The 14,154-nt window shown below is 45.7% G+C and overlaps 1 protein-coding gene across 1 annotated transcript in view; it reads left to right on the forward strand.

Annotated features, from left to right (window-relative positions):
• The window catches only part of VAT1L (vesicle amine transport 1 like), a 192,433-nt gene extending 179,125 nt beyond the window's left edge, over positions 1–13,308 (forward strand). The window contains exons 8-9 of the mRNA XM_054454878.2: positions 5,020–5,103; positions 10,797–13,308. Of these exons, the coding sequence (XP_054310853.2) occupies positions 5,020–5,103; positions 10,797–10,895 (183 nt within the window). The 3' untranslated portion in view covers positions 10,896–13,308. The remainder of the gene's footprint in view (positions 1–5,019; positions 5,104–10,796) is intronic.
• The last annotated feature ends 846 nt before the right edge of the window (positions 13,309–14,154 follow it).

Below are 14,154 nucleotides of genomic sequence, written 5' to 3' on the forward strand. Positions count from 1 at the left end.
ACTGAAATGGTTTGGATTCTTTTTTATGATGATTAAGTCTGTGAAGTCTGGTGTGAATTTTACACTGACAGCACATGGCAATTTTTACTAGCCAAATTTCAAATGCTCACTTGCCACAATGACTAGTGACTATAGTACTAGGCAATGCAGGTCTACTAGACAGTTCTCTTGAATACAATGGGGAAGGGTTTTAACCAGGAGAGTACTTTAAAAGAAAAAAATTTAAAAAAACACCTCTGGTGGTCCCAACGGAGAAGACAAGTCTCCCACATGCTACTGAGCTTTCTGGAGCCCATCACCACTATCTTCTGGGCACTGTCACCCCCGCCGGGGTGCTTCCACTTATAAACGGTAATTTGGGAGCAATGTCTCTTTTGTGCAGACTTTGCTTTGCCAAGGTGTTATTTGAGAGCAGTTTGGGTGTTGACAACAGAGGAAGGGGAAGCTGCCCTCTCAGATCCCCCATGGTTCTCACCACCTTTCAGATGGGCACCAGAGGCAAGAACCTTGGATGTTTTAATTATTGGGTTTTTCATCTGTGAAACTGTGGTGCTTAACTCAGCTAATCATTGTGATGCTTAACTCCGCTTATCATCGGGTTTCTCCTCTGTGAAACTGATGCAGACACTTCTAAGAGGCTTGGTGTGTGTGGATAAAAGGAAGCAACTTATGCAAAGGGTCTCATATGGTGGCCTAAGAAAGAGTTAATCAAGAACAGTATCGTTTCTTTCCTTCAACATTGTCATCAGAAAGGCTCCAAGAGCAGCCTAACAAGAGGATAGAAATGCACACAGCGTGAATAGGAGGTCAGGCTACTTAAATGCCTCTTGGAAATACTGCTGATCCTTTATCCATCCTTTCCGTAAGGGACTTCAAGGAGTCCGTTCATTTCAGAAAGAAATATCCAAAAAGCATGCAGATTAGAGGCAGCCCTGCAGGGAGCTTTTTCTCCTAGCATCACAATAAGCTTTAACTGGTGAGAAAACAGCTTTTCAGTTTCTCTGGGCTCTGTCTTACTGAGAGGCAGCTTAAAAGTTGTTCCTAGTCTCCAAGGAGTTTTCAGATGCTAATAACTTGCCAGGGTGATAAATAACTGAATGCTGAAGAGCCATGACGTGAGACACTACCTACCTCATTCCTCTGCCTTTGAGAGAGAGTCAAACAAAGCAGTACGGACTAGGCAGAACTGGGAAAGAGCTCTGGTTTTGAAGTCTGGCAGCCCTGAGTGCCAGCCACAATTCTGTCACAATTAACTACGTAATCTTTGGGTAAATTGCTTCTATTTTTGAGCATCAGCGTACATTATCTGTAAAATGGGGATAATTTTGCAAGGTAATAATTATGTATGTGAGATAAGAATATATTATCTATTATTGCATTTAACTCCCCCCGCCCCCCGCAACAAACTTAGAGGCACTTATGATCTCCCAGTTTCTGTGAGTGGGGAATCTGGGCACAGCTTAGCTGGTCCTTTGATTCTCACAAGGCTGCAATCGGGGTGTTACAGGAAAGGGGTCCTAATCCAGATCCCAAGATAGGGCTCTTGGGTCTCACACAGGAGAGAATTCAGGGCGAGTCCACAGTGCAAAGCAAAAACAAGTTTAAGAAAGTCAAGTGGTAAAACAATAGCTACGCCATAGACAGAGTAGGGCGTTCCTGAAAGTAAGAGGAGGAACACGTTCACCCTGGGTACAATGATTGTTTAAATGTAGGATAAAAAAAGAGCATGGGCCGGGCGTGGTGGCTCACGCCTGTAATCCCAGCACTTTGGGAGGCCAAGGCAGGCGGATCACAAAGTCAGGAGATCAAGATCATCCTAGCTAACAAGGCAGAGCTTGCAGTAAGCCAAGATCATGCCACTGCACTCCAGCATGGGCAACAGAGTGAGACTGCATCTCAAAAAAAAAAAAAAAAAAAAAAGAGCAAGGGGATGGGCTCTGCTACAAGGGTTTGTGATAAAGGATTAATTTTCTTAATTACTGTATTTTGCAAGAATCAATTCTTTTTTTTTTTTTTTAAAGACAGTCTCGCTCTGTTGCCCAGGCGGGAGCACAGTGGCGCGATTTCAGCTCACTGCAACCTCCACCTCCCGGGTTCAAGCAATTCTCCTGCCTCAGCCTCCCAAGCAGCTGGGATTACAAGCACCCACCACCACACCCAATTAATTTTTGTATTTTTAGTAGAGATGGGGTTTTCCCATGTTGGCCAGGCTGGTCTTGAACTCCTAACCTCAAGTGATCTGCCCGCCCTGGCCTCCCAAAGTGCTGGGATTATAAACGTGAGCCACTATACCTGGCCTGATATTATTATCTTTAAAGCAAAATTAGGAATGCTTCTGTTCTCAAGATATTGAGATATCGTTATCAGGACACTCCCAAGTCTGGGTCTGTTTAGTAAACATTATCAATCTGTTCCCTTAACCGTGAGCAACTAGAGGCTAGGAATACCTAACTCTCTGGGGATGCAGCCCAGCAAGTCCCAGCCTCATTTTCCTAGCCCTCACTCAGGACGGAGTTGCTCTGGTTCAAATGCCTCTGACAAAGGTGTCAGCTGGGTCTGTGGTCTCAAATGGGGAAGGGTCTGCTTCCAAGCTCTCTGTGGTTGTTGGCAGGATTCAGTTCCTCACCGGCATTTGGACTGAGGGTATCTGCTTCCTCACTGACTGTCGGCTGGGGTCTGCCTTCAGTTTCTTGCCATGTGGACCTCTCCATAGGGCAGCTCACAACATGGCAGTTTGAGTCATCAGAACAAGGAAGCATCAAGAGTCAGAGAAAGAGGGACTGCAAGATGGAAGTCACGGTCCTTTATTACCTAATTTTGGAAGCGATATATCATCACTTTTGCTCTATTCTGTTGCTTAGAAGCAAGTCACTAGGTCTAGCCTACGTTCACGGGGAGGGGATGAGTACCAGGCAATGGGGATGACTGACAACCATTTTAGAAGGTGTCTGCTACAATATATGAAGCTTCCCGGTGGGTAGTAGCTATAATGAATCAAATGTGAAAACCCTTTGAAAAGCAGAGCTCACTAGAAAAATAAAAGGAATCTACTGGATTATGTATTAGGGTCAAGACATTTAACAATCATATGACACTATTAGTCAGAGATCAGGGCCGGGCACAGTGGCTCATGCTTGTCATCTCAGCACTTAGGGGAAGCCAACAGGGGAGGATCACCTGAGGCCAAAAGTTCATGAGCAGCCTGGGCAACATGGCAAAGCCACATCTCTACTAACAACAACAACAACAACAAAAGCAAAAAATTAGCTGAGCACGTGGTGACACTTGCCTGTAATCCTAGCTACTTGGGAGGCTGAGGTGGCAGGATTGCTTGAGACCAGGAGGTCAAACCTGCAGTGATCTGTGATTGTACCACTTTACTGCAGCCAGGGCAACAGAGCAAGACCTTGTCCCCCCAAAAATGGACTGACTCTGATCACTGCCAGGTTGTCCAAAGACTGCATTTAAAAATGCAGTTATATTAAATACTGATTTGATAATATGTTACCAGACAGACACTGAAGTTAAAAGGCATCCATTTCTTCTACGTGATGTTTTATCATATATCCATAGCCCTTTCTAGTTCTTTTAGTATATGTGTGTTTTTATGGAGACAGAGATTAAAACATTTTAAATATGCATGTCAGTTCTCATTTAGCAATATTACAACATTTAATTCTGCTGTGTAGTCTTTGTAATTAGCTGTATATATCTTTATCTTAACAGCCACATATCATTTCCTTTCAGTAGATACATGTGAGAGTCATTGTTTACTTAGCCATCCCCTTAACTCTGGGACGTATAAGTTGCTTCAATGTTTTGCCATAAAAAGCAATACTGTAATTAAGTATCTTTTGTGTAATAAGTTTTTTTCCCCATAATTTAAATTATGTCTTTAGGATAAAGTTCCAGAAAAGCAATTAGAATACAAACATTTTAATAGCTGTGTCAAGTTGTTATCCAAATGTGTAGAAGGCTTCGGTTTTCATACAAGCAAACACTGTTCTATCAATCAGTCACAGGGTGAGTTCCTCAAAGGCAGGCACTGTATCTTACTTTTTAATTTTGTTTAACCATAGCATCTAGGCTAGAAGCAACATTTAATGAATATTTTTGGACCGAATGAACACAAATTTTAAATATTTGAGACTTCAGGAAAAATATTTCAGCTAGATCTATTAAAATTTTTTTTCTTAATCAAGAGATGTTGCATTTCCATGCAGATTTCACTGAGATGTGGAGCATGGGCCTGTACCAAGCACCAAGCTCCATGTTGCCCTTTCTGGATTTCATTTAACTCTCATGCCTCCCTCCCCAACCCCACCTCAACAGTTGGAATTCCACATGGCAACAGAATGAAATGCTCAAAATGCAAATTGGATTCTGCTGCAACCTTGCTGTTTCAGAGGGTCCCAGGAGACACCTATTGGCCTGGCAAGCCCCCAACATTTGAAAAGAAACAGGAAGCCCTCTTTCCTGGGGAGAATACTATAGTGTTGAGGGCAAACTCCACTTAGATAGAGACAACATTTCCTCCCAGTAACCAGAATCGTGAGAATTTTCCTGAGTTCAGTTCAGCCTTGAGTAATGGGTCAGTTTAGCCCAACTGTGAGTTAGAGTTAAATAACATTGAAGTAAGCAGGGCACAGATGACCTTCAGAAAATATCTTTATTGGTCAAAATGTAATCTGACTAATGCACCCTGCCACCCTGCAGCATGTAATTCTGAGAACTCCAGAGAACCTTCCCCCACCCTTTAAAGAAATGTTCATCTACTTATTTCAAGAGCTGTCACCCTCACTTTTTCGACTCAGAAGATGCTTGCACAAGATCAGTGTCTGTGAATGGCACAACCAGAATGTAATTGCACCCCAACGTCCAACATCCACCTCTTAGCCACTAAGCTTGAGCCGCAGCGCCCTCTGGTGGTCACTTGACAGTTTGAGTTTTCCAGGCCCCCTTTTTAACTGGGCAACATCTCGCCTAACCAGCACCTCTGTTTCTCACCTTTTCTCGCAGGTGAAGGAGGCCATGCAGCGGATTCACGACCGAGGGAACATTGGCAAGTTAATTCTGGATGTAGAAAAGACCCCAACTCCACTGGTGAGTGAAAAGCAGAGGAGTCTGTTCAGTTCCACGTGAGAGAGCCCCACGGGTCAATCAGATGCAGACACGGGTGGCGTAGAAGGAAGTACAGGTAGCCTGTGGGCTAGTGGAGGAGACCGGGGTAATCAAATGATTTCACACATGAGGGATTCATGACAAACTGAGATGAATGCTGAAAAGGAAAGGCCAGTGCTTCAGTGAGACCACATTAAAAGCAATCTGAAGGCATAGGCAGGAAAGCATAGCAACAGCAGACCTGTCTATTACAGCTGCTAGCTCTTGGGAGAAATTCCTGGAAAATTTCAATAATTTCACATTCATGTTCCTAACAGAATGATGCCAGCTGCTTCCGAGATGTTCCCTGATGGTTCCACCGATTTTTTTTTTTTTTCCTTTCAGAGAGAGAGTGTCTCACTCTGTCACCCAGGCTGGAGTGCAGTAGCACTATCTCAACTCACTGCAGCCCCCGCCTCCTGGACTCAAGTGATCCTCCCACCTCAGCCTCTTGAGCAGCTGAGACTACAGGAGAGCACCACCATGCCCAGCTAATTATAATTTTATTGGCCGGGTGAGGTGGCTCACGCCTGTAATCCCAGCACTTTGGGAGGCAGAGGTGGGTGGATCATCTGAGGTCAGGAATTTGAGATCAGCCTGGCCAAGATGGTGAAACCCTGTCTCTATTAAAAATAAAAAAATTAGCCGGGTGTGGTGGCAGGTGCCTGTAATCCCAGCTACTGGGGAGGCTGAGGCAGGAGAATCGCTTGAACCTGGGAGGCAGAAATTGCAGTGAGCCGTGATTGCGTCATTGCACTCCAGCCTGGGGGACTAGAGTGAGACTTTGTCTCAAAAATAATAATAATAATGATAATATAAAATAATAATAATGTAAAATATAAATAATAAAAATATAATTAAAATATTATTTATATTATTTTTAGAGACAGGATCTCACCATGTTGCCTAGGCTGGTCTCGAGCTCCTGAGCTCAAGCAATCTGCCTATCTCGGCCTCCCAAAGTGCTGGGATTATAGGTGTGAGCTACCACACCCAGCTGTGATTTTTTTTTCTTTTACCAGGACAAAACCCTTATATCCCAGGGATACCACCAGGAGTGTAGCATGTCAAACTCACATCTCACCTATTCTCCCCAGGGCCTCTCGAGGAGGGACTATGTAGTGGTGTGGTCAGTGCACAGACCATCCGACTGCATGGATTCAAAACCCTGAGCCCCTGTTTATGACCTGGGCAAGTTACTTGACTACTCAGCTTTGATCCCCTGTCTGTAAAGTGGAGATTGATAAGTTCCCAGTTAGAATAGCATTCATAAAGCATTGTCTGATATGTACTAAGTTCCAGGTCATCTTTTTTTGAGATGGAGTCTCACTTTATCGCCCAGGCTGGAGTGCAGTGGCATGATCTCGGCTCACTGCAACCTCCGCCTCCCGGGTTCAAGCGATTCTCCTGCCTCAGCCTCCCGAGTAGCTGGGATTACAGGGGCCCGCCACCACACCCGGTTAATTTTTGTATTTTTAGTAGAGATGGGGTTTTACCCTGTGGGTCAGGCTGGTCTCAAACTCCTGACCTCATGATCTGCCCGCCTCAGCCTCCCAAAGTGTTGGGATTACAGGCGTAAGCCACCGTGCCTGGCCCCCAGGTCATCTTTAATAGAGAAAATATTTGGGAAGGGTTTCTTGTTTCTTTGTTTACATACACATTGATTCTTGAAGCTGCATCAGTTCTTTAAAAAAAAAAAAACTAAAATTTCTTGCATATTATCATATAAAGTGGTTTTTTGTTTTGTTTTGTTTTGTTTTGTTTTTGAGATGGGGTCTCGCTCTGTCTCCCAGGCTGGAGTGCAGTGGCACGATCTCGGCTCACTGCAAGCTCCACCTCCCAGGTTCACGCCATTCTACCTCCTTAGCCTCCCAGGTAGCTGGGACTAGAGGCACCCGCCACCACGCTCGGCTAATTTTTTTGTATTTTTAGTACAGACGGGGTTTCATCATGTTAGCCAGGATCTCCTGACCTCGTGATCCGCCCACCTCGGTCTCCCAAACCGCTGGGATAGGCGTGAGCCACCTCACCCGGCCAGGAGTGTGTATTTTTAAAAGTATTTCCTTGACTTGAAACCATAATGTAATTTGGGTATGACAGTCATTTCATTCAATGAAGGACAACTTCAACATTGTAAAACGCCCTCTTGTTAAGTGACTGATACAACATGGATATAGCTTATTAAATGTTTATAAGTTCCAGGGCTGTTCCAAGCAGATGAGAGGGCAAGGTTAGGGAGGGGAGGGAGTGACTTGGATCCTGAGTCTCCTGTACACCTCTTTGTAGTCTTTAAACATATGACCAAGTCTATTTCAGTCCCATTTGGAGAAGGCAGACAGGCTCTAGGCCCATCCTGGAAGCTTATGGCTTTCAAGCAAAATAGTTGGCACCAATTTCCCACCCCGGGATGCTCCTGTGTCCATCACACATGAGTTGCTGCCAAGTCCTTGGGCTGATAGGAAGGCCTGTCTTACCGAGTGAGGATTCTTACCGGAGCAGATGCTGAAAAATCCACCTTTCAGGGTAAAAGCACAGGATCTGCCTGTGCCACACACAATGTCATTGTCCTTGTTTCTGAACCTCCTGAAGGCTTCTTTTTTGAAATGCAGTCTCACTCTGTCACCCACGCTTGAGGGCAATGGCACGATCTCGGCTCACTGCAACCTCTGCCTCCTGGGTTCAAGCGATCCTCCCACCTCAGCCTCCTGAGTAGCTGGAATTACAGGCACATGCCACCACACCCAGCTAATTTTTTTTTTTTTTTTTTAATTTTTAGTAGAGACAGGGTTTCACCATGTTGGCCAGGCTGGTTTTGAACTCCTGACCCCAAGTGATCCACCTGCCTTGGCCTCGCAAAGAGCTGGGATTATAGACATGAGACACTGTACCCGGCTCTCCTGAAGGCTTTTATCCCTGGAACCTAAAGAAACAAAAAGACAGTAGAGAGTGGGTATTCGGAGCAACCACGTGGCGGAAAAGAGTTCACGGTCTATCTAGATGGAAAAGCAGACTTGAAGGAAAGGGAGCATGTTGTGAGGTTAAACAGAAGACATGGAGATGCAGGAGGGATCCAGTGAGGTCATTTTAGGGTTAGCACCTGACGGAAGAGGAAACAACTCAAGCTCCAGGCTCCGCAGGATGTGTCGCTGTCCACTCAGCAAGTGTTGGAGGAGGGAACAGAGGCGCCTGCAGAGGTGCTTTCTCCTACTGGAATAACCACCTTTTTGTTTTGGTTTGGTTTTTCGCTTTGTTTTGTTTTTGTTTTTGAGACGGAGTCTCGCTCTGTTGCCCAGGCTGGAGTGCAGTGGTGTGATCTCGGCTCACTGCAACCTTCGCCTCCCGGGTTCAAGTGATTCTCATGCCGCAGCCTCCAGAGTAGCTGGGATTGCAGGTGCACACCACACCATGCCCGGCTAATTTTTGCATTTTTAGTAGAGATGGGGTTTCACCATGTTGGTCAGGTTGGTCTTGAAATCCTAACTTCAGGTGATCTGCCCGCCTTCGCCTCCCAAAGTGCTGGGATTATAGGCGTGAGCCACCGCGCCCGGCCATGACCACTCTCAGCCCTCACTCAGCCCCGAATCTGCCCAGCCAGCATGCTGCAGGACACACGCTGCTCCTCTAGAATAGTCTGGGCTGTAAGGCGTGTGGGCAGCACCCAGGCAGGGGAAGTCAATTGCTATTGGCGGCTCCAGAAGTGAATTTCCTGGGAAGCACTAAGAGTGGAGTCTCTCCTGCTGAACGCCTCCTCTTGATGAGGCTGGACCAAAGCAAAGTTGAAACTCATCCTATGATGTGTCATGAGGTCAGAGCAGAGGCAGAACTGCTGCCTCCAGACCTCACAGTACCAGCAGGCAGCCCTGCCCCAGTCCTGGCCATCTGACCAGTGTCCCAGAGAACAGAGGTGGCCTTTCCTGAAGGCTACTGACCTCTGCTGCCCTTACAGCTTCTGTGTTCACATCACCTTAGGGTCTCCCTTTCCACTGCTGTAGAACAGAACTAACAACAATAATTACTACTATTGTTAATACTTCATAGAGTTGTAGAGAAGATTAAAAGAACCAGTGTCTGTGAACCAATTGGCATATTGGTGACTATGTATTATAATATACACTACTAAGGGACAGCTTAGTTGGTTAGTTCTTCATTATCCTAAAGCACTTGTTGCATATGTACCTAGTTGTAGGGAAGAAAACTGCAGAGACCTGGTCCTCTCCTGTGGTGTCTACGGTTCGGCAGGGGCAGATGGACATTGGCCAATGAGCCATTCATATAAATGAGACATTGCAACTCTTGATCAGTGCTACAAAGAAGAGGTATTTGGGCCATGAAAGCTCATAATAGGGAGATTGTTCCAGTTAGGGGATTCTGCAAAGTCTTCCTTGAGGAAGCAGGATGAGCCCTAAAGGAAACGTAGGTATGAACTGGATGAACTGGGCAGAGGGGGTGGAGGAATGACATTCCAGGAAGAAGGCACTGCATATGGTATGGCCAAGGGGGAAAACCCAGCTTCAGGTGAGACAACATGGGGTGAGCTGAGATTCAGGGGCCAAATTCCTGTTTGTCAGAATAAGCCGTGACGCAGTCAGGGACTCAAGTTTGGGAGATCTGGGGCCCAATCTAGATCAGGGGATAAGAACAGAAAAGAAATCTGAGTCACAGATCATGTAGGGGGATGTTAATGGACAGAACTAATTTGTTCTGAGCCTCTGTCATGTGCTCAGCCCTTTGCTAGACTCTTTAGATACATTACTCCATTTTCTTTCACCTGGTTCTTAAAACAAATTTATAAGGCAGGTGGATTTATCGCCACTGTAATGATGGAGGAAATGAAGGCCCAGAGGGGTAATCATAACTATGCTAGGTACCAGTGATGAACAAAAGAAAAGGAGTCAGGCAAAATCCCTGTCTTCCCAGAAACTATATTCCAGTGGGGGAACAGAGACCAAAAAGCAGATCAATACACCTTTGTTCTCTGGTTGTTGTATCTGCTCTTCGTAAGTGACAGCATCAAGACTTCAATCCTGGGGGCTCTGTGCAGCTGATGCTCTCAATACCCATCCCATCTCCCCTTGGCACTCGGGTCCCCTGCACTCCAGGGGCTTCCTCTTGTAGGCACCTGCCCCTCTGTGGCTGAGAGGTAACTCTCGTCACCAGAGCATGCTTGAGTTTTGCACAGAACCTGCGTAGGGTGCAGGGAGATAACTCACCTCCCCTGAGAGCAGCCCTTAGCCATAACGTGGCTTCCTCCTCCCTCAGAAGGGAGAGCTCTAAGATGTGCCCCCCAGGGTCTCTCAGAGGTCCCCAGCAGAACTAAGTCCCACTGCCCACACAGGAACCAACTTACTAACATACACTGCATTGGATTCTTCCCCTTTTTGGTCTCATTTCTTCACTCCCCTGCTAGTGCTTCCTGGGATCATCTCCCAAATTCCAGATACTGGCATTCAAATCCTTATCTCAGCACCATCTCTCGGGGTGCCCAACATATGACAGCTAATCCTGCACTGCCTTCCAGGGAAACAAGCAACCCTAGCTCCCAGCCCCCAAGAAGTCCTCCCATGGGACTCTGTCAGATGCTCAGATGACGGGGCTGGGTTGCACAGCCCTCAATAACATCCTCTTTTGAATTACAGATGGCCAATGACAGCACAGAGACCAGTGAAGCAGGGGAAGAGGAGGAGGACCACGAGGGAGACAGCGAGAACAAGGAACGGATGCCCTTTATCCAGTAACCCAGGACCCAGGTGGGAGAATGTGAAGGATGGTTTGGAAGACGAGGACCCGGCTGAGAAAACTCTTCTGTGCCCCAGTGAACAAATGCTGTAGTCCAGTGCGTGTCGTGTTTGTCTGCAGTCAGCGGAGCTAAAAAGCTGTTGATCACTGTTGTTCTTTGAAGTGCCAATCCCATGCCATGCAGTATTATGTCCCTCTCCTATCTGTGTATTACACATTCCCCTCTCCCCTGTATCAAAACCATCCATCTGTGGGTTCTTCTTGACAGTTCTAGAACAGCCTTGCAAATTAATACAAGCCCCAGGCCCAATGCCTAAGAGACCAGACGTGGGCAAAGACAAGTTTGAATCGAAAGGTGTTATCACAGAGCCCTGTCCAGCTCCTAGAATTCTTCAGGCCAGTGACACTTTTTTGCTGCTGGCCACCCGTGCCTCTGATGAGAACACCTGCCAGTTTGGCCGGCAGAAAGAGAGTAGGCCAGATGTTTTCATGAGCCCACAAATTTAGAAACTCTCCTAGTAGTACTTTTTCTCTCTCCATTTAAGAGACAACTAAGGTCAAAAGTTTGAGCCATTCTCTTCTACCCCTTCAGTGTTTGACCCTTTCACTGGTTCTTATCCATAAACACAGGGAGGCAGGTATGGATTTTTCACAGTAGACAATGGGTCAACAGCATGAGTTTGAGGACCTGCTGTGAAGATTTCTCCTCCAAAACACATCTCATGAGCAGGATTCTTCCTGCTCCATATCTGTTTTAATTCTAAGAAAACACCACATACGAGACACATTCAGAAGTCATTCCTGAGCATTGCTGGTGTTTGCACACTTGCCACCTGCATTACCAATGCTGTAAATTTCAATTCCTGGTGGAAAGTCACCACTTTGACCATGGATTTCCCAAAGAAGAGTTCCCTTGCAGACCATAGGTGGAAAAGTCAAGGAGCATCTCCTTCCTTGCCAAAGCATGTCCCAACATGTAACAAACTCTAGGGATACAAAAGGTTTATATTCAGCATCTGATGCCAGATGAACAGTTCCTCCCCTCCCATATATAAACCCCGGTGTAGAATCTGCAGCGCCCTGCTCTTTGGAAACCAAGGAACAAGCCACCTGCTCACACACCTTGTTCAATTTTTCAGGTCCTAAGGAACCCCACCCCCATGCAATTTGACTGCTCTTGAGAGGTGAATACAGTTACCTTCGAGAAAGGGAGGGAGCTCCTCACTCCGTCCTTCCAGTCCTTTTGGCTAAAATGCTTAACTATCACTCACAAACCAATCTGGAGATAACAGGAGCTCATGGGATTAGTACCCCAACTTTGTGTTCTGAAAAACATCAGAGGGATTTTACATTGCCCAGTTTCTCCACCAAAAAGCCTTAGGGTGGACCCAACCCTTTCCGCAAGTGGTAGGAATGAATGCATCTTAGCAATTACCTGATTTCCAAAGTCCTTTTGTAGCAAATGTCACCTCATTCGTGTTCTTTTTTCCTAACCTAAGCTTATGATGATGAGTTATGTATGCCAAATATTTATCTGAAGAGTTTCTCCTCATTGTGAGTGTGTATGTAAAATATGAAGACAAGAAAGGGTGCTTTCATCTGAGGAACCAAGGGGTGAGAGTATCCCAAAGGAGGACACCAATATCATCTTTTCTTCCTACTCCAGGACTCACCAATATTCCAGTTCTGGGCCATTTAGAGAGATAATGGGGCATTTATTCCCCTATTACCTTTGCTAAGTGCTATATTATTGGCTGTTTCTCCCGTAACCATGCTGAAAAGGGGGTCTTAGGGAGAACTGTCATCCAAGTGGCATTCCTAGTAAGTCGGGCAGAAATGACATTTTCCAGAGCTGAAGAAGTGAAGAGCCCTTGGCCATACTAGGGCTCTCCTTCCCCAGGGGAGTGGGAACTCAGCCACATTCAGAATTCATATCGCCTTTGTTATGTCCAGAGGAGAGGCATAAAAAAGCACTCTCCCCCACCACCCCTGCCAAATCTGGGTTTGGTTTGGTTTTGTTTAACTAGCAAAGTGAATCCAGTAATCAGAAATTACGCCAGATGGTTAAAGAAAACCCTTTCAGAATACAGAACGAGAAAACTAGAGTTTGACCAATAAGACCAATTTCTGCCATGAAGAACGGGGGGACGCAAGGTAATTGTTTAACGTACTCTCATTTTAAGCACCTTCTTTCCTGTCTCTTGATTGTTTTTTTCTGAAGGAAGTGTAAAGAATGTCTCAGTCTGCCTTAAAGGAACTGTGAAGGCTTCTCTGTAATTTAAGCTTGATTGAAGTGAACTGAAACATTGTCCAATGTCTTCGTGGCTTTAGAGCTTTTGTTATATTGTGCCTACAAAGCCAATTATGTTTACATAAAAATACCAATAAAGTATTCAGCATAGCAAAACCTCACCTGGCATCTGCTATTCCACATAAATCATTGCTGGATAAGCAGTCGCGCTATTAAATATGCAATGAATGGGGAACTGAAACAGGAAAGGTTGAAAACCTAATGGGAGCATCTCCAGAGGATAAACTAAAGACCACATGGAGAAAATAGGGGTTAAGAGGAGAAAAGCCTTTAAAACCACTTTCAGGTTCCCTCAAACTAGAAAGTAAAACCATTAGGAAAAAGAATATATATATATACATATATATATATATATATATATAACATCCTATGGGCCGGGCGTGGTGGCTCACACCTGTAGTCCCAGCACTTTGGGAAGCCGACCCTGTGGATCACTTGAGGTCAGGAGTTTGAGAAAACCTGGCCAACATGGTGAAACCTCATCTCTACTAAAAATACAAAAAGTAGCTGGGTATGGTGGTATTTGCCTGTAATCCCAGCTACTCAGGAGGCTGAGGTAGGAGAATCACTTGAACCCAAAAGGCAGAGGTTGCAGTGAGTTGAGATCACCCACTGCACTCCAGCCTGGGTGACAGAACGAGACTCAGTCTCAGAAACAAAACAAAACCAAAAAAAACTATCATATGATCATGATGACAGTGATGATACAGATAACGATAATAGAATAACAATAGGCCGGGCGCGGTGGCTCATGCCTGTAATCCCAGCACTTCGGGAGGCCAAGGCAGGCGGATCATGAGGTCAGGAGATCAAGACCATCCTAGCTAACATGGTGAAACCCCGTCTGTATTAAAAATACACAAAATTAGCTGGGTGTGGTGGCAGGCGCCTGTAGTCCCAGCTATTGGGGAGGCTGAGGCAGGAGAATGGCGTGAACCCAGGAGGCG

This window comes from Pongo pygmaeus, chromosome 18, assembly GCF_028885625.2.
Source record: "Pongo pygmaeus isolate AG05252 chromosome 18, NHGRI_mPonPyg2-v2.0_pri, whole genome shotgun sequence".
In the NCBI taxonomy this organism is placed as follows: Eukaryota; Metazoa; Chordata; class Mammalia; order Primates; family Hominidae; genus Pongo; species Pongo pygmaeus.